Here is a 27,153-nt window from a genome sequence, read left to right as displayed (position 1 = left end):
TAGACAATATAACTTTTTTATATAACTCTAAGAATATTATAGTTTTGATTGGTGTTAAATTTTTCTCCTCCATTCAGTGTCTCAGTTTCTGTAAGTATTTTTAATTATGGTTTGTTCTTTTTTATTTGGAATCTTTCTGCCAAATGTTGGATGATCATACTTAATGGCGATCACCTAACAAGACTTATTGGAAGCTAACCATGTAAACATGGTTTCTGATAAGTGGCAGCTCTATAAGAGGGTTGTAAGTTGACAGCTGGCCATTCAATGGGGTAATCCTAATGAGCTTGATATCCTTGATGCAGGAGCCTCTAAGATCCTCTTTCCCCTGAGAATAAACCTTGACAAATATTTGTTTGTGGGCCAGCAGCAAGGTGAGTGATGGGTCAGAATAATTATCTGCATTTGTGATTTGAGAGAAAAGCTGTGTCAACTAATCACCCTGTTGCCAGACTACTATTTTCTCAGATACTTTTAAGTCCTAAAAATCTTAAGATTTCTGCTAAGTAGACAAGTTTGATTTTTTTATAAGTATGCCCTGTAATTAGACTTTTGATTATTGCCATTCTGCTAATTTACTCACTATATTCCCATCTTTTCAACTTCTTGAAATTTATTGAAAACTTGCTCAAAAAACAATATTTTCTCACTGTTGCCTCCCTTCTCGTTCCCTGTGAATTAACACTTTTATTTTCCATTACCTCCTTTTTGAGGCTTTAAGAGGAAGAGGGGATGATATTTCAGTCAAATCCAAATGTTTAATCAGGTACATCATTATAGAAAATTCTGTGTCTATAAATTGGACAACTTAAATGAAATAGATAAATTCATAGAAAAACACTAGTTGACAAACTGATTCAATAATACATATAAAATCTGAATATTTGTATAATCTCTAAAGTAATTGAATAGTTTTAAAATATCTTTCCAAAAAGAAAAACACTGAAAATAGATTGTCTTTATCAAAGGTCTCCCAAATATTCAATAAAGAGTTACATCTAATACTATGTAAACTCCTTCATAAAATAGAAAGGAAAATTTATCAATTGATTATATAGGCTAGCATAGCCAAGTTTGAGTCATTTTATCTCAGCACATTGAAGATATGATTTTTATTGACATCATGAAAGTTACTAATATTTTCTTCTTGTGTGGCTGGTCTGCTGATAATCTCATGCATTGATTAGTTTATGACTAATTTAGTAATAATTTTTATAATGTCAAAAGTTATTAGCAGTTAAATTACTTTGGTAAGGTTGAAAATGTTTGGAACGTTCTGCAAGGCTTCCTAGCTTCTTCTTTTCCAGAGTTATACATAAGATGTCTAAATAAGTTTGCACATGGCAGGAAGATTTCAGCTTGTGAACCATCTCTACTTTATAATTCAGTTGTAAGTTGCGTAGCCTACATAATATTTTCTGGGAAGTCTTGCCTCACAAACAATAGATTTTAGGTTTGTTAACCATAAGCAATTCTAAAATTGGACTACTTACTAGGATTCTGTGGCAAATATTATCTACCTAATAAATTTTATTGGTCCCTTTGGTAGGAGGTTTAGTTATGTTTAAAAGAAACTATATCCAGTCCCCTATGCTGTTTCAGTACCTGGGAATATTACACCATTAATAAAAAATAATAGGTTCTCAGCTTAGCATAATTAGTTCCTTTCTCTCCACAATTCTGGGATATCTTATTTGTTTGATTAGATTTTGTTTCCAAATCTCTCATTCCCTTATTCTCTGTTTACCAATTATATTAATCTTTTTCTATAGATACTTCAACACATTTATCATAAATATTTTATAATCTTGATATAATTCTAAGTCTGGGTCATCTGTTTTTACTGTTTCCACTTGAATATAGGTCTTGTTGTTTTGCTTTCTTGCAATGTCATTTTTTATTGTATCACAGATAGTATGTTTAACAGAGTTCAAAGTAGCTAAATTATATATGTATATGTATTCATGTGTTTATCGATATCTCTACTGACACTCTCACATAAGCACACTCCCTTCTTTTCAGTGAGAGGGCTGTGATGAGATGCTAATGATGTTTCTATTATAAATATTTTAAGGATGTTTTCCAAATATATTTTCAAATGATTCCTTATGCAGCAATGTATATAAAGAATAAAAGTACTTTTTATGCAAAATGTATTGTATTTGTATGTATTAAGTCATCTTTATAACCATTAATTAAAAATTTATTTGACATTTAGAGTTCAGCCTTATACTACTTTAGGTCTTTTTCAAATTTAGTATTCTATTCATATAGAAACTTATTTTGTGGTAGATGTTCTCAAATTGATCTTACCAAGTGATTTGACAACTGTCTTTTTTTAATTTTTATTTATTTATTTTTAAGACACAGAGAGAGACAGAGTGCAAGCAGGGGAAGGGCAGAGAGAGGGAGACACAGAATGTGAAGCAGGCTTCAGGCTCTGAGATGTCAGCACAGAGCCAGATGCGGGGCTCAAACTCACAAACCACGAGGTCATGACCTGAGCTGAAGTTGGATGCTTAACCAACTGAGCCACCTAGGCGCCCTTGACAACTGTCTTTACTAATTTAATGTAAATTTAATTTTGTGAAAAAATATTTAATTTTTCATCCCTTTGAAAGGATCTGAAGATGAAAAATGTGAAGTGGCTGTTGATGTCTACTTCTTTCTCTCTGCAAACTGGACTGAAGATGCTGTCTATGTGAACACATCTGAAGATCTCTATTATGTATTTTGGTTTCTATGTCAAGGAAGAATGGAGGTAATATAATTCCTTATTTGTCTCTTTAACTCATAATATTCTGATTTGAAAAAAAAGCTAAAATTGTTAAATTTGCAAATTCAGTGTTCAAGATGTGCGTAGCTTAAATATAACCTCATATTGATTGAGATTTTTGATTGACGGTGGTTATATGACATTTTGGCTTCTGCACACATGCCGCCCATGGTGCGTTTTGTTATAATTGTATATATTTATGAATTGTATATTTGTGAGTTTCTAATGAGAAGTTTCTATGACTGTAAGGTCAAGTTGCATCTTTTGTGCACATGCTCAGCTCTTGGAAGTCCTCTGTGGCTTTTGAGCCTGCTCTGTGGCTAGGCCTTTCCTGTTAGCCCTTAGAGGAGGTTCTGAAGCTATGGCTCTTAACTCTCAGGGGGTAGCTGCTAGGCTATGGTCAGTGTCTGCTTTATCCCTCCTTGCTCATGCCTAACTGTCTAGCACTTTTTGTATTTATAATATAGACAGGTAATAAAGAGATTTATCATTTTATATCTAGTGTTTTTGTGTTCCATTTATGCTACAATTTTCTGACTAAGTCTCTCAAACAGTTGTGATTATATCACCTTTTTGTTTAAAGACCATCATTAAATCTCCAGGATATTTCCAGGGGGCGCCTGGGTGGCTCAGTTGAGCGTCCAACTTCTGCTCAGGTCATTATCTCGTGGTTCATGAGTTCAAGCCCTGCATTGGGCTCTGTGCTGACAGCTCAGAGCCTGGAGCCTTCTTTGGATTCTGTCTCCCTCTCTCTCTTCCCCTCCCCCACTCATGCGCGCTCTCTCTCTCTCTCTCTCTCTCTCTCTCTCTTTCTCAAAAATAAATAAAAACATTTATATCTCTGGGAGATTTCCAATCTCTGGGTAACTTTACCACTTAAATTAGGGGCCTAAGGCAAGAATTCAAAGAATGGCTCTCTTTTTCCCTATTTCACCTACATCTTATACAAATTAGATAATATTATCAAACAAATAACAATAAGAAACACAAAATTTGGAATCTTAATTTTATTTTTTAAAATTTATTTTGAAAGAGAGAATCCCAAGCAAGCTCCACACTGTAGGCATGGGGCCCCATGAGGGGCTTGAACTCACAAACCATGAGATCATGACCTGAGGCGAAATCAAGTGTTTGAAATTTAACCGACTGAGCAACCCAGGTACCCTGAATCCTAATTATAAAGAAATAAAAATCCTTTTTGTCAAAAAGATTGGGGAGTTTTCCAAAAAGTTTAGAGAATTAACAGAGTATTTGTAACCCCTCTTGTCTGGACACAACCTAATCTGGTTATTTTATAGAAACAAAAACCATATTATAATTTTATGTTTGATATATTTTGTATAAAATTTTGAGTAAAGATTCATAAACTTTCCATTATAAATAAATCCATTAATACTGAGCTAATATTATAAGAAATAATACAAGTCAGTTTACTTCAAAAAAGAACCGTCTAGAAAGGCATTACAAATACAAGCAAACAGATGTCAATTTCTCAGAACTTTTAATTTCACTTATGCTCTCATAAACATATATTTTGTATATATATATGTGTGTATATATATGGATGTATATATATATTCATAAACATATGTATTAAGCTTCATATAGTTTTACATGTATGTATTTAGCCCTTCACAGATACATGACTATGCACATAAATGATTAAAGTTTTTTATCTTTAAGATATATTTAACTTTATCAGCACATAAAAGAACATTATATATTAAATTTACCTTCTTTTAGGAAACAAGCAAGCAAATCATAGTTATCTTGTATACACATTTCTATTTCTCTGTATTCTTTTGAAATAATTACAAACTTGGGGTGCCTGGGTAGCTCAGTTGGTTAAATGTCTGGCTTTGGCTCAGGCCATGATCTCAAGGTTTGTGAGTTCGAGCCCCACATCAGGGTCTCTGCTTTCACCACAGAGCCAGCTTCAGATCCTCTGTCCATTCTCTCTCTGCCCTTCCCCTGCTTGCATGCTGTCTCTGTGTCTCTCAAAATAAATGAATAAACTTGAAAAACTAAAATAATCACCAACTTTAAATAAAATAACTACTTTGTTTTTTTTAGACTCAAGAGAAAACACAAATATACCAATCCAATAACTTTTAGCTGGTTTATTTTTTCATGATCACACATTTTATATAATTTTGACAACTTTTATGTTAGGCAAAATAAACATAAATATACATGTATAAACATAAATATACATCATTTAACAACATTTGTATGTCTCAGTTTTTCATTCTGTAAGGAAAAAGGATAACTTAAAATTATATTTAGAGATTCTTTGGGGCACCTGGGTGACTCGGTTGGTTAGGTGTCCGACTCTTGGTTTCATCTCAGGTCATGATCTCATGGTTTGTAGATTGTTGAGCCCCTCATTGGACTCTGCACTGACTGTGAGGAGCCTGCTTGGAGTTCTCTCTTTCTGTCTCTCTCTGCCCTTACACTGCTCATGCTCTCTCTCATTCTCTCTCCCTGTCAAAATAAATAAATAAACTTTAAAACATAAAATTATATTTATAGATTAATGTTTGTATATTTTTCTTATTCTAAAATTGCTCAACTATCCAATGATTATTTGTTATTTCAATTTAATATCAGTGTAAGGTCTTGATGTAAACCAAAGATTTGGAAATTGCAATTTGCACCATCATGTTAAGTCCTTTTGGTTTGTAGTGTCATCAGAAAAAACATTGTAGTACATAAATGTAGTAGAACCAGGGGCGCCTGGGTGGCTCCGCTGGTTGAGCATACAACTCTGGATTTCAGCTCAGGTCATGATCTCAGGGTTGTGGGATGGAGCCCCACATTGGGCTCTGAACTGAGCATGGAGCCTACTTGAGATTCAGTCTCTCCCTCTGCCACTCTCCTGCACTCATGCATGCTCGCTTGCTCTCTCTCTCTCTCAATAAAAAAAAAAAAAAAAACTAAATAAAAACAAATAACCATAGTAGAATCAATAAGAATTCACAAGACTAAGTGCTTTTAAATGATACCCACTATTAAAAATTCAATTATTTCTATTTGATATTTTTATAATAATAAACAATCTAAAAAAATAATGATAGACCAGTTCTTGAAAAGTTATATTAAATCATTCTAATTTGCCTAAAGATTAATTTATTTATTGGGAAATCAAATAAGCTCTTTTTAATATAAGTAAACCTCGGTGTTCATATATTTAAAAAATCAAGACTTTTGAATTTATGCCCAAACTCTAAGGGTGTAATTTTCTTTTCATCTAAAAGACTAATTATATTACACACCACGTACACATTTTCTGCTTTGTTAAATTTTTGGCAAAGGAAAAACATATAAATGAGGTACAGTTAATCATTTTCCTTTTCCTTTTTTGACTGTTTATCTGAACAATAGTCTTAGAATGTACAAATAATGATAGAAAATGTATTTATGATTAATATTAGTTTTAAAAATTTCCCAAGCAAAAAAGAAAGGAAAAAAGAGCAAAAATGAAGAGATGAAGGGTGCTAGCTTCAGGCAAATATAAAATCATGACTTAATGTTAAAGATTAATTATCTTCTATCTTCAAAGACTAGTAGAGACTTAAATGGAGAAAAAACTCATTCACACACACACAGACACACACACACACACACACGTTATTATTCCAGATAGTTTAAACAATAACTCATATCCTTAATAATTCCATAGGGGTATATAATTAAAAATATAGTGCTTATTAATCCCAGAAGTATGAAAATGCAAGAGGGGTTCTTGTGCATTAAACAGAGTAATCTCTCTATTAGACACACAGGATGGAGAGTCTCCTCATGAGAGTTTTTCTCTTTTTGTTCTAATGTTTCTGTCAAATGAACAATCTTGTTCATGTCAAAATTTCCCCAGAGTGGCCACTGCAATTTCAGATTGTCCTTTGAGAAATTATAGCAATTACAGAGATGTGTACCTGACTTACAATATAAAGGGAGGGATGTGTGGTGTTGAAGCCTGTGAGACTGAGAAGACCCCATGAAAACTTAACATAGGTACATAGGTGCCTGTTCAATGTCATGTCTCTAAAACCTACCAAAGAGCAGTCAGCCTAAACTGATAGCCACACAAAAGTTTTTTGCAAGATTTTGGAAAGGTGACTCAAGGAATAATTTGTTCAAGGAATGCAGATAGCTGTGATTTCTGAACTCATTGTTTAAGTCATCTGGATGATGAAATTGTGGGAGCAATACTTGTCCTCTTACAGTAGACATACTCTTACACTTAGCAGAGGAAGTGATGTTGAAAGAAATTTCCTTTCTCTCTGGATCAAATTGGATCACATAATCAAAGGATTCCTAAAGTGTTTTCTTATTCTTAAGAGGAAAAAATAAATAAATAGCATTTGGGAATGTGATGAAAATAAATTGGAGTTCAGACCTAATACTATACCTATGTCACTGTCATAGTTGGAGAGACAAGTGTCCAGTGGTCCCAGAATAGTGCACCACTTTCAGTCTAGGGTTGTGAACTATGTTATTGAGGGTATTTTAATTAGATCTTTGCAGAATTTTGTGTTTGTTCACTGCTGGTCCTCCAAAAGACCACTAGACAGTTCTGTTGATCAAGAGAAACTAATTCTCTTAGATTTAACATAGTAATGGAAAACAACACCTAATAGAGTCAGTCTTACTAGTGTCTCAGAAGGGAGACTTTATGGAAGGATGTTAATATGCTCTAGAGCCTTACTTGTAGGGAATGGGTACTTGTAAGGTTCGGTTAGAGTTCATGAATAAAGCCTTGTACTGGTGGACATAATGGGATGAGAGTCTTAAAATGAGGTTGATGAACAAACTGTTATGCTTGGTAAATACTTATGTTAGTTGGTTCACAGTCATACTTTCAAGAAAAAGTATTTCATGGAGCAAAGAGTAAATTTATACACACACACACACACACTCATATGGTTTTTTTTTCTCAGTATGTTTAAATATAGGACAAAAAATTTGGTTCACTTGAATTCCCATCATCAAAGACTGAAATTCTAAAGTAACTTTTCATTTCTTTGCATTAAAAAATGTCCTCTCTCAGGTCCTTTTAAATATAAACACTTTTGGAAAGAAAGCACATATATAGAAGTGAGCTTATTTTTTTTTACACACTTGCTACAAAAAGGTTATGAGATTAATTATGAGTTACTGGTGACAGAGGATGCTTTTAAAACAACGTGGAAGAGGGACACCTGGGTGGCTCAGTCGGTTAAGCTTCCTACTTTGGCTCAGGTCATAATCTCGCGGTTTGTGAGTTCAAGCCCTGCATCGGGCTCTGTGATGAAAGCTTGGAGCCTGCTTTGGATTCTGTGTCTCTGTCTCACTCTGCCCTTCCCCCACTTGTGCTCTGTCTCTCTCTATCAAAACTAAATAAAATTTAAAAAAATAGTAAAAATAAACGTGGAAGACACAGAGGGACACTAAAAGTTGGAATAAGAAAGACCTTTACCAAATTTAATTATTTCAATATTTTTTACTAGGTTTAAGCCCAGATAAATTTGGACCAGATAAATTCATCCAGATATATCTTTATTTAACTAAGAATATGACCAAGACATTCTTAATGTTCCCCTCAGCTTAACTGAACTTTAGATAGGCTTCTTCTTGACTATAGATCCCTGACCTCCTTTTACTTGGAGCATTTACTTCATAAAATTTGCAACAGTAAGTTCTTTATCTGCTTCTTTGAAATATATGCAAATCTACTCTCAGCCTCTGGCCAGTTTTAGGGGCCAGGAAATGTCTTCCTCAAGGACCTAGGAACTATTTCTTTCAAATGAAAACGTTGAAGGAGAAATGTAAATGTTAATATCCAGTGAGAGAGTAGGAGCCTAACTGCAGTGGGTACCAGTTAGCAAACACAGAAAGCCTCCTAACAAACCAAAACCCTTGCAAACTCAAGGATAGCCCAATGAATGTACTTTACACATTTCATTGATCAATCTCTCCTTTAATTTCCTCCAGTACTTTTTCCCTAGCTAATACCAGCACTTAAGATCTTTCCTGTCTTGTTTCAGCACAAAGTTGAGTTCCATCTCTCTCTTCTTTTGAAATAGTTTTGAATAAAGTCTTTCTTGCTTTTTGAACTTTGGTGCAATTTTTACTTTGATGAATACTTTTCTAAGAATCCAGGTTTCTATATATCTTATAAAGAAGTCACTTGCCCCTATAGGTGAAGTCTCTTTCCAGAGATGTTTCATTAACAAGGGTCAAAAAATGGTAAATATGTCTTTTAGGTCTTAGACTTTCTCCCCTTTAGAATCTCTTTACTAAGTAACTCAACTAATATAATATAGAAGTAGAAAAATAATATATACAAAAATATGATTGTCCATGAAATGACAGCATTACTTAGTCATTTACTTATATATACAAACCATTTTGTGAAGTATGTTGTGAATATTGTTCATGTAGCTTAAATTCCATTCAGCTAAAGTTAATTTTGAATGTAGTATTATGTTAGATACCTACATCAGTAATAATGAATTCCCATAAAAAGTATTTCCATAGGTTTTGGGGCACCTGGGTGACTTAGTCGGTTAAGCATCCAACTCTTGATTTGGGGTCAGGTCATGATCTCACCATTGTGGGATCAAGCCCCACACATATGGCTCCATGCTGGGTGTGAGCCTGCTTAAGTTTCTCTCTCTCCCTTTCTCTGTGTCTCTCCCTGGTTGCTCTTGTGTGCATACAGTGCTCTCTCTCTCTCTCTTTAAAAAAAAAAAGAATTTCCATAAGTTTTGTTTTATTTCTTTTCTCCTTGGGAAGAAAAGATCATCCATTGCCAAGATTTATGATTGTATTACAAGCCCTCATCAAACAAACATTATTTAACTATCAAGAATAGAGTAAAATCTTATTCCATTTTTATATACATTTTTAATATTGGATGTTTGTGTAATTACAAATGTTAATAATTTATTGTCAATATTATTAATAATTGTAATATAATTATGTTTATTATTATAAGTTTATCATAATATATTATTAATATAATAGTAATAGTAATCATATATAAATACATATAAGTGCTGAACTTTCAAGTAATTTCTGTTACTCTTATCTTGGGCATACATGAGTAGATTTCAACCATTCTTTCTTTTTTTTATCAGAGTCCCTTGAAAATTTGATGAAGGCTAGGAACAGTTTCCTCACAATAACTTATGCACAATCACAATGTTTTGCACAAAATTTCAGAGGGTTGAGGAACTCTTTTAAGTAGATTTCTTGATTTCCCATATATTCAAAAATTAAGAAATCTTTTTTCTAGATGTGTAATGTAGATTCAGATTTGTATGTACCCACTGATAAAATTTACTGTATTATAAGTTTTTCTGAGAGACTTTTTCTTATGCCTAAATTTAATTATAGAAAAGTAAAATTTTGTTAGAGGACTAGACTATATGAAAAGATGAGAGACTCGGTTGAAATATCAAATTAAGAATTTTTCAATGGCAGGAATTACTTGCAATAGTTGCTAGATAGAGTAAATAATTTCAGTAAAGAAAAATTAATCATCTTCAACATATAATAAAAGAGTCTTAACAAAGCTTTCAATGTAATTTAAGGTGTTCATATGATAGCCCTTACACAAAGGATAATATTTTTTTGAAATATTATTTTGAGGAATATTTACTAGCCAAGTTTTCTTTTAGTTCTTTCACATTTTCCTAAATCCCAGAAATAATTATTTTGAAAATAAAGCAAAAAATAAAAGTGTATATTTATAGGAAATAATAGTTTGCCATAGTCTGAATTCTGCACTATTATTCCTTGTTGTTAAAACATTGTTTTCTTTCTAAGCTTTGATTATGTATTATTTAGTGACCTAGATTGTTAATAACTAAAAATAACTCTTTATGATATTTTTCTCTTCATCATAAAACAGTAAAGTATGCATTCTTTTGTATTTTTCAGTAGAAATAGAGAATTAAGCATATACAGATCTTCACAGACTCTAGGCTTTGAGTGTGTTTAGGTGGTAGTGTTTACTTTTCTTCTTATATTGTATTGAATCATCCCAAACTATACGGAAAAGATGCAAACAAACAAACAAAAAAGCTACAGAAACCCAATATTTGAGAAGCATTAGTTCTTAGAAAATTTGCATGAGCCAAAGGATCAATCTATGAACTCTTGACTAGGCCCCTGAAACAAACAACATAACCAAATGGAAGATGGGGCAGGTATTACAAGTGGAGAAAATAAGTGCAGAAGCTGCTGTCAGAGATACAGGGTCAAAGTCTGAATAGCAAGAAGGGGGTAAGCATATAAAATGTCTCTGTCCTGAGGCACTATATTGACTGTGCAGCCTAGTCTTCTTCCACTATTTTGAAAACCCATGTAATTTACTCCCTGAAAGGAGTTTAATAGGACTGTGCATGATTTTTATTTTATTTTATTTTATTTTATTTTATTTTATTTTATTTTATTTTATTTTATATTATTTTAATCTTTTTAGAGAGGGAATGTGTGAGCAGAGAGAGAGAATCTTAAGAAGGCACCACACTCAGTGCAGAGCTGTTCACAGGCCTCAATCCCACAACCCAGAGATTATGACCAGAGCCAAATTCAAGAATGGGACACTCAACTGACTGAGCCACACAGGCACCCTAGGACTGTGCATGCTTAAATTACAATGATAAACATAATAATATATAAGTACAATATAAAACATAACACTCCCAAAATGAATAATCCAATTAAAAAATGGGCAGAAGACATGAATAGACACTTTTCCAAAGAAGACATCCAGATGGCCAACAGACACATGAAAACATACTCAACACCAATGATCATCAGGGAAATACAAGTCTAACCACAGTGAACTATCACCTCACACCTGTCAGAATGGCTAAAATCAACAACACAAGAAACAACAGATGATGGTGAGGATGTGGAAAAAGGGGGACCCTCTTACAATGTTGGTGGGAATGTAAACTGGTGCAGCCTCTGTGGAAAACAGTATGGAGTTTCCTCAAAAAGTTAAAGATAGAACTACCCTACAATTCAGCAATTGCACTACTAGGTATTTACTCAAAGAATACAAAAACTGAAAGGAATACATGCACTCCAATGTTTATAGCAGCATTATCTACAATAGCCAGATTATAGAAATAGCCCAAATATCCATCGACTAATAAATGGATGAAGACGATGGGCTATATATACATAGAGTGGAATATTACGCAGCCATTAAAGAAATAAACTCTTTCTATTTTCAATGACATGAATGGACCCAGAAAGTATTATGCTAAGCAAAATAAGTTAGAGAAAGATAAATGCCATATGTGGAATTTAAGAAACAAAACAAATAAGCAAAGCGGGGGGGGGGGGGAGGGGAGAGAGAAAGAGAGAGGCAAACCAAGAAACAGGTTCTTTTTAAAATATTTATTTTTTAATTTATTTTAAGAGAGAGAGAAAGAGAGCACATATATATGTGGGGAAGGAGCAGAGAGTGAGGCAGAGAAAGAATCCCAGGCAGGCTCCACACTATTAGTGCAGAGCCCCATGCCAGGCTCCATCTTAGGAACCATGATATCATGACCCAAGCCTATATAAACTTGAGCCAAAATCAAGAGTCAGTCACTTAAACAACTGAGCCACCCAGGCTCCCCAAAACAGATTCTTAACTATAGAGAACAAACTGATGTTTGCCAGAGAGGAGGTGGGTGGGGGGATGGGCTAAACAGGTGATGAGGATTCAGGAGTGCATTTATTGTGATGAACACAGGGTGATGTATGGAAGTGTTAAGTTACTATATTGTACACATGAAACTAATATAATGTTGTATGTTAACTAACTAGAATTAAAATACAAACTTTAAAAAAAGAAGAAAAATACAAAAAATATTGTAAAGCTTATTACAAGAAATCAAGAAAAAATGTGCGTGTGTGTGTGTGTGTGTGTGTATTGTGTATACAGAACACAAGAGGGATTGGATTTTAGAATAAGATTAATTGTATTGCTTTCATAATTAAACCAAATCAACTAAAAGGAATTCAAAAGTAAACAAGATAATGGAAGACATGCACATTCAAACTGTCCAATACGATCTCTACAAAACAGTACAGACCAACAAGGAGTAAAAATAAAATCATTAATCACTTGTGTTTATGTATATTCCACTTCTGGGTAATTTGAAGTTTTGGTATTTTGTATTTTCTAGTCATGTTGAAGAAGGAAAATTTGTATATTGTATTTTTATATAGTATATCAGAACAATTGGTGAATTTTAATAAAATTTATTGGTTAAAATATATAAAAGTTAATTTCCTAATTTGACAATTTTGCATATAAAATATTATATGAAAATATAATATCCTTGTTTATAAAAATGACATGCTAATGTAATTGAGGATAAATTGCAATCACAATAATAGTATGTTCACAGATGAATGTACATATACATATATTATTACACATATATATGGAGAGAATAATAAAAGTGTCATAAAATGCTAATAATTATTCTTATGTAAATGCTAATTTAACTTTAACTTTGTAGGCAAATTCTAACAGGGCCTCTTTAAGAAAATTTACAACAAATACCCTCTGCATATAGAAAATGATTATGCATTCAAACAGTGAGGGATAAATTTTTTTTTTCTAAAGTACAAATACTTAGACATTCAGACAAATATAGAGAAAGCTTAGAGATTGATTTTGTATTTTAGCCATGAGTTAAGGGTGAATTGCATTTGAAAAAAAAAAATCTATCCATGTCAAAGAGATGGTCTCCTTCCCAGTAGACTAAAAATTATTAAGTGATATGAGCTCCAAATAGAAAAATGGAGAAACAGATTATCAGTTGACTCTTACCCAACAGACTAGATCTGTATAAATCATTTATCTATCACCAAAGGACTAGACCATGAAACTAAATTTCTAATCATTGTAGCCATTGATGGGAAATAAGTATAAACAGCGTAGTTGGAAAAGATATGCCTGTGTTTAAGCTGTCCATGAGAGTTGCACTTCCCTGGCAACAAACTTTACGTACTCCTTTAAGGTAAATACACTGGACATGTTTGTGGAAGACCTCCAAAATGGTTAAAATGAAATATATTTTTAAACAGGTAAAATTATGACTTCCATGCATATATGAAATAAAAATGTGTTAAATATTTTATTTAATTCATTTTTTATAAGGGATACATTAAAATGTTATATCAATCCAATAAATGAATGGATGAATTCAATGAATGAATTCAATAAATGAATCCAATAAATCACTCATGAAGAAAAATTATTTAGGGATACAGAAAACAGTTTTTCCATCGATATGGTTATTAGTATAATGCTATTTCCATCACATCAGTTAACATGTAAGCTACATCTAAAATTTTTTTTTTAATTTTAACGTTTATTTATTGTTTTGAGACAGAGAGAAACAGAGCATGAAGGGGGAGGGTCAGAGAGAGAGGGATACACAGAATATGAAACAGGCTCCAGGCTCTGAGCTGTCACCACAGATCCTGACGCGGGGCTCGAACTCACAGACCGTGAGATCATGACCTGAGCCGAAGTCAGACGCTCAACCGACTGAGCCACCCAGGCGCCTCTATAAAATTTTGATACAAATTACACTAAGATATTTTAAAACAATTGAATAATAGATGTTGATTTATTTTACTTTATACAATTTATGTATTCCTGTCAATAAATAAACTATGACTTTTTAAAACTGATTTTGATATTAATCAAAACAGTTTATTTTACCTTTGCTAAAGGAATACATGAATTTAATGCATAAAGGAAAGCATGAAATTCAAACTTTGAGATGATTGTAGTATTGTAATGTGATGAATATTTACAAAACTCTTTTTTTAAAATACTTTATAGATGCATGCAAATGAATGCAATTGTTTGACTGAAGAAGGCAATAAGGGATATTGGTGTCTATGTATTCCAAGATGGCCTGGAAAAACGTCTCTGGAAAATACAACTGACTACCAAGAAAGTGGGTGTCAACATGAAGCTATTTATAAAGATGAAATTAATAGATCCAGGTATTTATGAATTATTTGAACAAAGAATATCATCTCCTTATCAAAAAGTTATAATTGTACTGATAAGCCATAATTGATTTTTTTTTAATTTTTTTTTCAACGTTTATTTATTTTTTTGGGGACAGAGAGAGACAGAGCATGAACGGGGGAGGGGCAGAGAGAGAGGGAGACACAGAATCGGAAACAGGCTCCAGGCTCTGAGCCATCAGCCCAGAGCCCGACGCGGGGCTCGAACTCACGGACTGTGAGATCGTGACCTGGCTGAAGTCGGACGCTTAACCGACTGCGCCACCCAGGCGCCCCAAACCATAATTGATTTTTTAATGATTCAACAATTCCATGCATTTCTACTGCTCACCAAGAAAAGTATACTCTTAATTACATTTATGAATTTAACATAACCCCCTCTCACCCCCCTTCTGGCAAACACAAGTTTCTTTCCTATATTTAAGAGTTTTGTTGTTGGTGGTGGTGGTGTTTATTGCTTTTTAATAAAATTGTTTATTTATTTTTGAGAGAAAGAGAGGGTGGGAGAAGGCAGAAAGAGAAAGAGAGAAAGAGAGAGAATTCCAAACAGGCTCTGGGCTGTCAGTGCAGAGCCTGACATGGGACTTGAACTCAGGGACTGTGAGATCATGACCTGAGGGGAAACCAAGAGTCGGATACTTACCTGACTGAGCTCCCAGGTACCCCTGTCATTGTTGGCTGCCTTTTATTTTGTTTGTTTCTTAAATTCCCTATGTGAGATCATATGGTATTTGTCTTTCTCTGACTGATTTGTTTCTCTTAGCATTATACCTTCTAGGTCCATCCAAATTGTTGTAAATGGAAATATTTCATTCTTTTTTATGTCTGAGTAATGTTCAGAGATCTCTCTCTCTCTCTCCCTCTCTCTCTCTGTCTCTCTAATGCCACATCTTCATTATCCATCTATCAATGGACACTTGGGTTGCTTATATATCTTGGCTATTGTAAATAATGCTGTACTAAACACAGGGGTTCATATATCTTTATGAATTAGTGTTTTTGTTTTCCTTAGGTAAATACACAATAGTGGAATTACTGGATCATAATAATTCTATTTTTACGTTTTTGAGGAATCTCCATACTGTTTTCCAAAGTGGCCGCACTAGTTTGCAGTCTCACCAACAGTTACATGAGTTTTCCTTTTTCTCCACATCCTTGCCAATACTTGTTATTTTCTTGTGTTTTTGATTTTAGCTTCCTGAATTATTTTATAGTAATTAATAATAATATTTTTTGTGTAAAATGATTGGTATTTATATCTCAAACATATGCATATGTACTTATTATATATTATGTACATAATGTATATTATATTCTATTATGTGTAACAACATTAGCAACAAAGGAAGGACAAAAGAGGGACAAAAGAGAACAAAAGAGGGTAAGAAAGACATGTAGTAATAAATTTTCTGTATCACACAAGAATTAAATTAGTATCTGTGATATATTAAGTTTTGGTAGATCTGGTATGTTAACGTATATATGGCAAACTCCAGAGCAACAGTTAAGAAAATAACACAAATAATGTAGTAAAAACAGCACTATAGATACTAAAATTTGCCCCAGAAAATATTTACTTCATACAAAAGTAAGTAGTATCAGAATGGATATATGAAAAAGACATGAGATATATGGATAACAAAAAGGAGAATGGCAGACATAAATAAATCCAACTATATTAATAATAACATTAAAATAAAATGGATTAAAAATCCAGCCAAAGGCAAAGATTGTCAGGTTAGATAATTTCTGGATAAACATAGTATATACCATCCATAGGAGATACATTCTACATTTAAATGTACAAATGGGTTGAAAGTAAAAGGATAAAAAAATACGTAGCATTCAATCAGCAATCATTGAAACTTGGGGTATCTATGTTACTATCAGACAAAATAGACTTTAAAAGAAAAAAAAGGTTATTGAGAAAACAAACAACATTTTATAATTATAAAAGAATCAATCCATGAGAAGATGTAGCAATTATAAACATATATGTACTTAACAATAGAAATTCAAAATACATAAAACAAAAACTGACAGAATTGAAGAAAGAAATGGTGAATTCAACAATAATAGTTGGAAACTCCAATACTACACTTTAAGTAGTGGATGTGACATTTGGTAGGTGAACAAATATATAAAACTGAGGAACACTACAGATAAAGCAGAACTGGCAGACAGCTATAGAACACTCTATTCAGCAACAGCAGAATGGCATTCTTCTCTAAAGCACATTGAACATTTTCCAAGATGTTAATACTAGCTGCAATATATTTAAAAGGATTATGATAATAAAAATATATTTTCTAACTACAGTGGAATAAAATTAGGAATCAAAAACAATAAGCTATTCAGTAAATTCATAAATATGTGAAAATTAAATAATATAGCCCACATAAATCAATGAATCAAAAAGAAAATACAAGGAACACAGAAAATCATTTGAGATTAATTAAAATAAAGATATGGCATGCCAAAATTCATGGGATATAGACAATGCAGCATTTTTTTTCAGTTTGTTTATTTGCTTTGAGAGAGACAGAGTGAGCAAGTAAATAGGGTAGGGATAGAGAGAGAGGGAGAGACAGAATCCTAAGCAGGCACCATGCTGTAAGCATGGAGCCCTATGCAGGGCTCTATCTCACAAACTGTGAGATCATGACCTGAACTGAAATCAAGAGTCAGATGCCTAACCGACTGAGCCATCCAGATGCTCAGGTGAGACAGTATTTAGAATAAAAATTATGGCTTCAAATGCTTATGTTAAAAAAGAAGATCTCAATCAATATCCTCAACTTCCACCTTAACGTAATGGAAAAGGAGAAAACCAAATCTAAAGCAAGCCCTAGTTTGCCTCAGTGGCATCTGTACGATTCCCTGGTGTTGCTGCAGGGAGGTGTTGCCACTGGCCTGATCTTCTTTCTAATCACCTTCCAGGAGTCATCTATGTGGTTAGGACTGGTGGGTCAGGTGAGTCAGTCACATCTGGAGAGGCCGGTGGTACTAGAGGTAGTGAGGCCTTAGGACTAGGGGCAGGCTCCAGTGGAGTTTCAGCAGCCAGGGTGGCTAGAGGCACAAGTGTCAGTGAGGGGTACAGTGGGGCATATGACAGCGGGGTTCCCTCAGGCTTCTGCAGCAGCATAGGTATTTCAGTTTGGGGCCAGCATTTGGAGGAAGCCATGCATGAACCATCATAACGTTACAGTTCTCTTCAATACAGACTTTTAGCCAAAGTGGCTGGGAGAAGACCAGTTCTTGCCAATAGGCAATGCAAGAAAATTGGTTGGAGTGGCCTTGATCCCCCACAACGACCCTCAACACTTGGCCAACTAGTTCTTTATCAAGTGAGCCCTTGAAGGGGCAGCCGACCCTGAAAGATGGCCAATTTCACAGAATGTCCAGAGTTTTCCAGGAGTTAATTTCACACCATAATCTCCTGAATATCCCTTTATGAAATTCCTCAACATACACTCTAGGGGAGTCAGCTTACTCTGCTTTCCACCCATTTCTTACCCCTAATGGATAACTTTCATGCACAAGAGATGAAAAAGGGGGAAGGGAGGGACTAATTTGTTGAGGATGCATACTCACTTCTTCCATTTCCAACACTCTCCTCTCAGAGATATTTCAGATGCCTCTTAGCATTGATGAGTTCAATATCAAGCCCTGATCTGAATCAGACTCCTGAGGAAGTCTGACATGCTCTAAGCCATATGAGGTCGCCATGGAACCACCGAGGATCAGGACTCAACACTTTGCTTTGGCCATTGGTCAGGTCCAGGTGGAACCTTTCCACTGTCCATCTCATTTGCACAGTTACACAGCTACTCCAACCTGCTGCCCAGCACCCAATGCCTTAGAGTTGCAGTTTCATTCCTTATGGAACTACTCGGGCAACTCTGGGAGGTGATCAGGCTCCCCTTCTGTCTCTTAGGGACAGGTCTGCCAAAAGAACCCAGGTTCTTACCAGTCTAACAGGTGGTGCTCCCTGAGCTGGTTCCTGGGCCTCACAGTTTCCTTTGTGCATCCCAGCCTTCACCCAGCCTGCCAGGCTAGTCTCCTACAGTTCACTAGCTTCAGGTGAGGTCGCCTCTCCCAGTGCCCTGAGGTTTGTACCCTGGTGACAAGGGAGGTGAAACACCATTTCTGCCTCCCAGGTGAGCCCCCACGAAATGTAGCATAAGTCAGACACAGAAAGTTGGGACATTGAGGTTTTCTTTCCAGGAAGCAGCTTTATTTCATGCCAGCACAGGCTCAGCGGGCTAAGACCCAAAAGGCTGAGCCCTCGACACCTAAGGGTAGAGGGAGGGGGGTTGCCTTTTGTCCAATGTTTGCTCCTTTGTCTCCCATTTATGGTAACATACAGTTTGAATAGGTGGTCTATGTTACAGAGTTGAGGAATATTGCAAAGGTACACATAGCCAGGATGCCTTCCCATGTCTTGAGGTTTATACCATATTCCTTAGGGAGTTCTACCAGGAGAACACATCTCATGTTTATTCTATGTCATTTAGAAAGTAAATATCTTTTTAAATTGCTAAAATAAGTATTATTTTCACTTTCTAAACATACAAGTAATTTGTATTATAGCAATGAATTTTCTGGCTTTCTTTCTGGGACCTTTAAAATAAACTCGTTTCTTTAATGATCTATTTTTTAAATTTTCACAATTTCCAATGTAATGCTAAATATAAGCAAAACACTATTTTTCAGTTATAAGCAAAAGTTTTGTTTTAAAGTGTAAAATCTAAAAGTATATGATAAAATCAAGTATAGTTTCAAAACCTGTTTCTGTAGCGTTAGGAGGCTTATATAAATACAGCTTTAGGTGACTATGCCACAGAAATATATTTTGATCAGGGTTTTTCTTAAGTTACTTCTGAACCAGGAAGTCTGATGATTATTAATTTCTAAGACTTTTAATGTTTGCTATGATATTGATGACTTTTCTAATTAAAGAACTTGAATGTCTTGTTTTGTGTTCATTTTTAATTTTTGGATATGCCATGAATACTTTTCTGGCTTCCAGGCAAGTTTTGTTACATTCTAGTCTCAGAAAAAAAGAAAAAGAAAAAAAAAGAAAGAAAGGAAACTGAACTGCATATAAATATGGCTTACTGCATGTGTGCATATATGTATGTATTTTTTGTTTATGATTAGTTTTGTAACCACTAAACCACATTTCTCTAGTCGCTGAATCCTTTTGTCTACTGAATTTATACACACACACACACACACATATATGTATGTGTATATTAATATGACATATATATGTATAATTAATATGACACATAAGTGTATATGAAATACATATATCAATATAATGCATAAAATAATACATATAACATATGTATATATGTAAATATATACATATATACATATATGTGTATGTATATATGTGTATATATATATATTTGTTGTTGTTTGTTTTGTTTTGTTTCTTTTTATTGTGCTCTGGACAGTGTGATAACCTTGTGTCTCTAAACTTTAGAGTAAAATGATATAGAGATCATTAATTCATTTAAGCAATTCTAAAGTAGGTATCATTGTGTTTTCTGTATCCATGCCAAAAATTAATTATAACAAACTTCATTAAAGGAAGCACTTTTGTATAATTAATTTTCAACTATAGCATGAGTTGAAACTTAGCTAATATATACACAGTTGTCTTCCATGTGTCTTTTTTTTTTTTTCTTTTAGGTGCAAACCAATGCATATGTTATGATATAAAGTCAAAGTTTGACTATATTATAGCTTCAGGCTCTATGACTTTTCATGCTTTAATTTCATATGTCAAACAATAAAAATGTATGCATGTTATATGATTTTGTGCTACCTGGGCCAGATTTTTTATTTTACTTCATTATATCTAAATAGCTTTTTATAGGTCTAACCTTTTTGCATTACTTTTGAAATTATCTTCTAAGACTTGGAATTTCATGAAGCTGTTTATTCAGAACCTTTAAGATGACCTTTCTCTTGAGCATAATTCAATTTTAAAATACATTTGATGGTTATATAGTCAAACAATATTAATGGAGCATCCACTGTATATAAGGCATATGGATCCTAGTCTTAGCACTTAGGGGAATAAGTAGAGTGATGTATTTAATTTCTTCTCTTCCAAGAATACATTTCCCGTTAAAACACTAAATAATGAAAAAATTTAAATCACAGTATTTATAAATGAGACCATATTTTCAACAGACATGTTTTGCTTTGTTCTTCAATCATATCATTACTTGTTTCAAACTTAAGTATAATTCAAATTGGCTTATTTAATAATAAAGTTAGTAACACATTCATGAAATCTTTTAGTCCAATTTATTTTCTCAAAGTAAAAGTACAATGAAATTATAAGAACACTTAAAAATTATAAATAATATATGTGGGCCATTATAATTTTCCCGACTTTTTTTTTTAACAAAACTGATGTACTTGTCACTGAAAAGCTTTCAATTTAGTAGCAATTTATCTTTGCACTGGGTATCCATATATACATGTATATCAGCATTTAAATTCGTAGTATTAGTTGGGATGAAAAATGTTCCAGATACTTGTACAAGACTGGGTGAGTGCTTTAGTAAACTGGAGAAATTTATTTAGGTCAATGATTTTCAAAGAGATGCTTTTGCATTCTGGGGACATTTTGGAAATTTCTAGGGTCATTCTAATATTCAGTATAATTGGTTGAAACAGCTGTCATTTAGCAGGTGAGTGGTAGATAATGAATGTTATAAATTTTTCAGCGCACAGAATAGTTCCATGAACAACAACAATAAAAAGCATTCCATGGTTTATACCATTTTCAAAAGTCCCAACATATAGTAATGTGGATATAAAACTTTTTTTTATAAATATCTGAGCCAGTGTCTTAACTCTATTTTACATACTGACACAAAATATTTTTATAAAATTTTAATAATCATTGGATTTTCCAGGAATGAAACTTTCATGTTAATCAAGTACATATTATGTTTTATTCAGAAGTTTATTAGAATTTGTTAACCATATTGAAAAATTATATCATTCTACTTGAATTTCTAATAAACTACTATTATCAGTCTCCACTTATAGCTGTCAAGTCCATGTTCAATAACTTTATTTCAAGCAAACATATGCACATATGATATGACTGCTAGCAGACTTACCTTCCCAGTAATGAACACATGTAATCCTCTTCTATGAGATATAGTACTGATAATTTTACAGATGAGAAAACTAGGGCACAGTAACTTCTAAATAAGTTAGAGAAGAAGAATCAGAACCAGGGTTCCCTTTCCAAGGCCAGTGCTTTGAATATATCAAAGCATCAACTATACTGACTGCCATTAACAATCTCAGTGATCCTTGGCAAATTGCATTAAACGGATAAATTTTTCACAACTACAAGAAGAAAGATTTGAACTAATTGACCTTTAACATTCTTGCTGGATCCAAACACCTACCATCATATAAATTTATGAGTGTAATGACTTAGGTTCAGTAGGTTAATTTTCATTAATAATAACAAGAAAAGTAATTCGACATTGCTCTTCTCAACTCATTGACATGTTTATATGATTATCTTAAGTGCCCTTTGAATAGTTGGCAAAGGATACTTTAAAATCACAACACTTTACTTTAGACCAAAGATTATCTCTGTGATTTATGTTTCTTCATCACCTTATGCATCCTTCTTCTGATGCTTTTTATGCATGTATCTACAATTTCAAAGGAATAAATGGGCGCATATTATACAGTGTATAATTGTATTAAAATGGCATATCATAATCCACTTTACCTAAGGTGGTGCCTAGCATATAGGGAAGTATGTTGAGAAACAAGAATGGATGTTCAGTGTATTTAGGTCAATGCCAGTCATATAGAAAATGCAAACATATATTTATGGAATTAATATAGAAATGAATGAATACTATGAATAAAAGCTATTATTAGTTAAAACCCATGTCTAGGGGCGCCTGGGTGGCCCAGTCGGTTAGGCGTCCAACTTCGGCTCCGGTCATGATCTCACGCTCCGTGAGTTCAGGCCCCGCGTAGGGCTCTGTGCTGACAGCTCAGAGCCTGGAGCCTATTTCAGATTATGTCTCCCTCTCTCTCTGACCTTCCCCCGTTCATGCTCTGTCTCTCTCTGTCTCAAAAATAAATAAAGGTTAAAAAAAATAAAAAAAATAAAATCCATTTCTCATAGGCATGAGATTAAATACTTCAAACTTGATTTGTGCGTCTCAGCCTATCGATAGTGCTGCTATCGGCTAGTCATGCCTGGGGTGTTTGGCACTCACCCGCAGGCTGCCAATATCTGGGACACTCGCTTAGCTGCTGGGAATGCCTGCGGCCTACAGCACTTGGGCCTATGCTAACTTTTGAGAGCCCTCGCAAGTATTTCCACAGGCCAGTGTTGCTACAAAACTCTCCGGGTGGTCTTTATTATTTTATTATTTTTATTATGCACCTCAGCAACAATTATCAGGAAACTTTGATTTTTTTTTTTTTTTTTTTTTTTTAACCACCGGTTCTGGCCAGCACAGGGTTCGCTTCTGGGAGAGGTTGCATCTTAGGTAAAGAGAGGGCAGATCTAGAATTGTGGCTTTTTGGGGGAGGAGAGGGTGGTATCTAGGGATTCTTGAGTTAACTATGCTGGTGAATTTAAAACACACCAGTCAGCGGAAATTAAAGCCTGGCGAGGGAAAAGCAGAGTCACACAAAAGATCAGTCGTCTAGGTCAACCAGTGCTTTCTAAAAAGGGGAACTTCCGGTGGGGCTTTAGTTGTGTAGCTGGCAGTGTGTTTATTCAGGATAAATGTCTTTGAAATGAATGCCTTGACAAAAGTTTATTGCAAGCACTTATATTGCAATCAAAGAAGCTAATTGTCAGCAGAAGCTAATTTGTCACACTACAAAACAGTACTGCAAATTTTTACATAAGTCCTGACAAAGGAACGAGAGACACTAACCTTGTCATTTAGTCTCACCAGAGTTAATGACACTGTCCTAGGTTACATAGAAATTAAAGTGGCAGAACCTGTATTTGAGTCTACCTCTGTCTTTCACCAAAGTTCTTTTCGTTCATTCTGCACAATAAGGCAAAATTAAGTTTGCCAAGTATGGACATTTTCTTTCTTTATTTATTTTGAAGGGGGAGGGGCAGAGAGAGGTAGAGGAAGAATCCCAAGCAGGCTCCACACTCAGTGTGAAGCCCTAAGTGGGGTCTGTCTCCCCTCACTAAGATCATGACCTCAGCTGAAATCAAGTCAGATGCTTAACTGACTCAGTGACCCAGGATGGATATTTTCTGTTCTTTTCTCTTCTTTTTTATAAGTTTATTTATTTATTTTAAGAGAGAAAGAGAGGGAGAAAGAGAACTCCACGTTGTCAGTGAGGAGCCCGATATACAAACTGCAAGATCATGCATGACCAGAGCCGAAACCAAGAGCTGGATGCTCATCCAACTGAGCCATCCAGGTGCCCAGTATGGACATTTTCCATTAGAATATATAAAAATGTGCCCACAACCATATTTATTGTATTGCTATCCTGTGTATTTAAGTACATATGTGATAAATATTTAAATTATATGACTAATTGGATTTTGTGTTTTTGCATGTTGCAGATGCAGCTGTTCTCTTGGTTACATGGACCCATTATGTATCCTCAATGCTGAGGATTGCTTAGGAAACCAGAGTACATCAGTGCATGGCCTCTGCTTGGTCCATTTGCACAAGTGCAACGGTGGTCTGCAAAGACATGGAAGAAATGTCTGTGAAATAGAAACCAAAGATTGTAAATCTGTGCCCTGCAAAAATGGAGCAGCCAGTATACATTTAAGTGGCTATTTCTTCTGCAATTGTGTCCCAGGATCTACAGGCAAGTATTTCTGAGAACTCAAATTCTCTACTGGATAATGTTAGCACATTTATTTAATGTATTTCAAATGTAGCTAATGATTAGTACTGTAGGCTGCTTTCTCATTTAGCAAAGTAACAATATCTTCACTTAGAATAATAGGATTGTTTCTTTGGGCAATTACATTGCTGACTACGCAGGCTTGGCTCATGCAAATGAGGCTAAAAAGTCCAGGCTGAACCATAGAGAATATGATATATATGTCAAAGGTCTGCGGAGAAAAACAGGCAGCCATAACCTCCCAATAATTTTGCCTAAACAGCTTCAGTATTGCCCTTCAACCTCCTCTTTGGCTGCCTAAGCATACTGAGTGCTTACATTAAAAATAAAACTTAGTTTCAGTATTTTCTCAGTCAGTTTAATGCTCCATTAGTAAAATTAAAAAACTCCATAAAACCACAAATATACTCTATCTTCTGTAAAGTTATATAGGATGACATTCACGTTGGCTGTGTAGTAATAAGGCATCTTTTGATATAAAAATATCAGAAATTAAGCATTCAAATTTATATTACTTGAGGATTTTATGCTTGGTCTTACATTAAAATAATTGTTAATAATTTCAAAACTTCTTTAGTTTAATTGCTTTATAAAAAACAGTATTGAGGCCACACAGAAGAAAATAATATTGTCACTTTTAAACCACACCTAATTTTAAGCAAAATAATGAAAAACAGTTTTGTGTAATTTGATATCCCCTTTTATTAAGCAGACCCAACTAAACATTATTTGGATTTCCATCTTAAAATGAAAAATATTTTCCCTGTTTGATATTTGAAGTAATATCCTGAAGGTTTTGGAGTTAATTCAAAAAGATAAGTTCCAAGAATGAAATTGGTGATATTATTGGAATAAATGTGTGGCCATCCAGATTGGTTTTTTTTTTTTTTTAAGATGAAAATATATTTGCTGTATAAATTCTGGTAAGCTTGCTAAAAAGTTTGTCTCCTTACTTGACATTTCACATTTCAAACATGTTCTTAGTAAAAATAAAATAGCATAAAATGTGCTAGCATTGTTGAAACATAGGTATCTGCCTTAAGGGGAAAAACACATATATACACCTGTTTTGTAAACATAGAATGTCCTCCAAAATTCAGTGAAAATATAATAGTAATCACCAACTAACATAAAATGGAATAAAGAATGGAATTTAACTCTTCTTAATACCATTACTAAGAGAAAACGTCCTTTGATATTTGCATATTCTGTGTGTATATGTACATATGTATATGTATGTGCACGCATAGTGAGCATCCTATCATTTTGTGTATCAATATTGTATATTGGCTGTAAATTATATGATCATTAATTATGTATTTTATATATATATATGTCATTATATATGTATGATCATTAATTGTGTGTGAATATATATATATATATATATATATATACATATATATATATATATATATAATACAATCTAAATAGTTCAACCACATGTAATACTCACCATTGGTGAGTATTATTAGGAAAGCATGTATCTTCTATGAGGTCTCTCTGTTTCTACTGAATTATAAAGAACTCTGTGGGTTTCCTCATATCCAAATATTCACTTCTACTCTTAAACTCTTCACACAGTGAAATGAGAAGAAACTGATAATTCTAAATTTTCCCAAGGGTACAGAATTAATCCCATTGAAAGAAGAATATTTTGCGAGCAATTTAAAATCAGTGCTCCACTTTTTCTCTCCACTCCTTTCTCTCCCTCTGTCTGGCGTCTCCCAGTTGTCAGTTCTCTCTCCCTTCACCTAGATTCTTTATTCAATCTCTTCTCTTCTACCTAGTTCCTTTTCCCTTTATATTTTATTTCTTCTTTCCCTTTCTCCCCTTCCATCTGGTTTCTACCCCTCTCTTTTTTCCCCTTGATGTAGTTTTTCCACCTCCATCTATGAACTCATGTGTTTCCTATAGAAATCTGTAAGGTGTTAGCATACCTTTCATATGAGGGTGATTACCTCCTTTTTTAATCCTGTCATCTTTTTGGGAAATTTTAGCCTTATATGCAAACTTCTAGGTTAAATGTTATCTCTATATGTAGTGTCAGCTCTACCTCAAGTGTTTCTCATTCAGTAATTCTAGGGTTCAGTAGGTGTGGCTGATGCTGATGCTGCTGGTTCACGAACCACACTTTGAGAACCACTCTTCTAACCCATTACATTATATTCATGAAGAGCGCTTGTGTGTATATGAAAATGTAAAATTGAGCTTTAAGTATGGGCTGCCATTCAGCATAGCATAAGGAACCTATCTATTCTAGTCTTCTGGTGACCACTAACTCCTGGAGTTAAGGTGATGCCATCAAATGGTAAGGCCATATACTTGGGTGGATCTTACAGAATTTAAATTTGATTCCAGTGCTATTATCTGAAGTGCCCCAAAGATATATTAAAAAAAAAATTAATGTTTATTTATTT

The 27,153-nt window shown here is 34.0% G+C and overlaps 1 protein-coding gene across 1 annotated transcript in view; it reads left to right on the top strand.

The window, feature by feature from the left end:
• EYS (eyes shut homolog) overlaps window positions 1-27,153 on the top strand; it is a 1,650,074-nt gene that overhangs the window by 152,587 nt on the left and 1,470,334 nt on the right. Inside the window, exons 7-9 of the mRNA XM_030315776.1 lie at window positions 2,622-2,761; window positions 14,631-14,797; window positions 24,441-24,698. Coding sequence (XP_030171636.1) covers window positions 2,622-2,761; window positions 14,631-14,797; window positions 24,441-24,698 — 565 coding nt within the window. The remainder of the gene's footprint in view (window positions 1-2,621; window positions 2,762-14,630; window positions 14,798-24,440; window positions 24,699-27,153) is intronic.

Source organism: Lynx canadensis, chromosome B2 (genome assembly GCF_007474595.2).
Source record: "Lynx canadensis isolate LIC74 chromosome B2, mLynCan4.pri.v2, whole genome shotgun sequence".
Lineage (NCBI taxonomy): Eukaryota > Metazoa > Chordata > Mammalia > Carnivora > Felidae > Lynx > Lynx canadensis.
The sequence above is the reverse complement of the archived record's forward strand: the minus strand, read 5'-3'. Positions and strand labels throughout refer to the sequence as shown.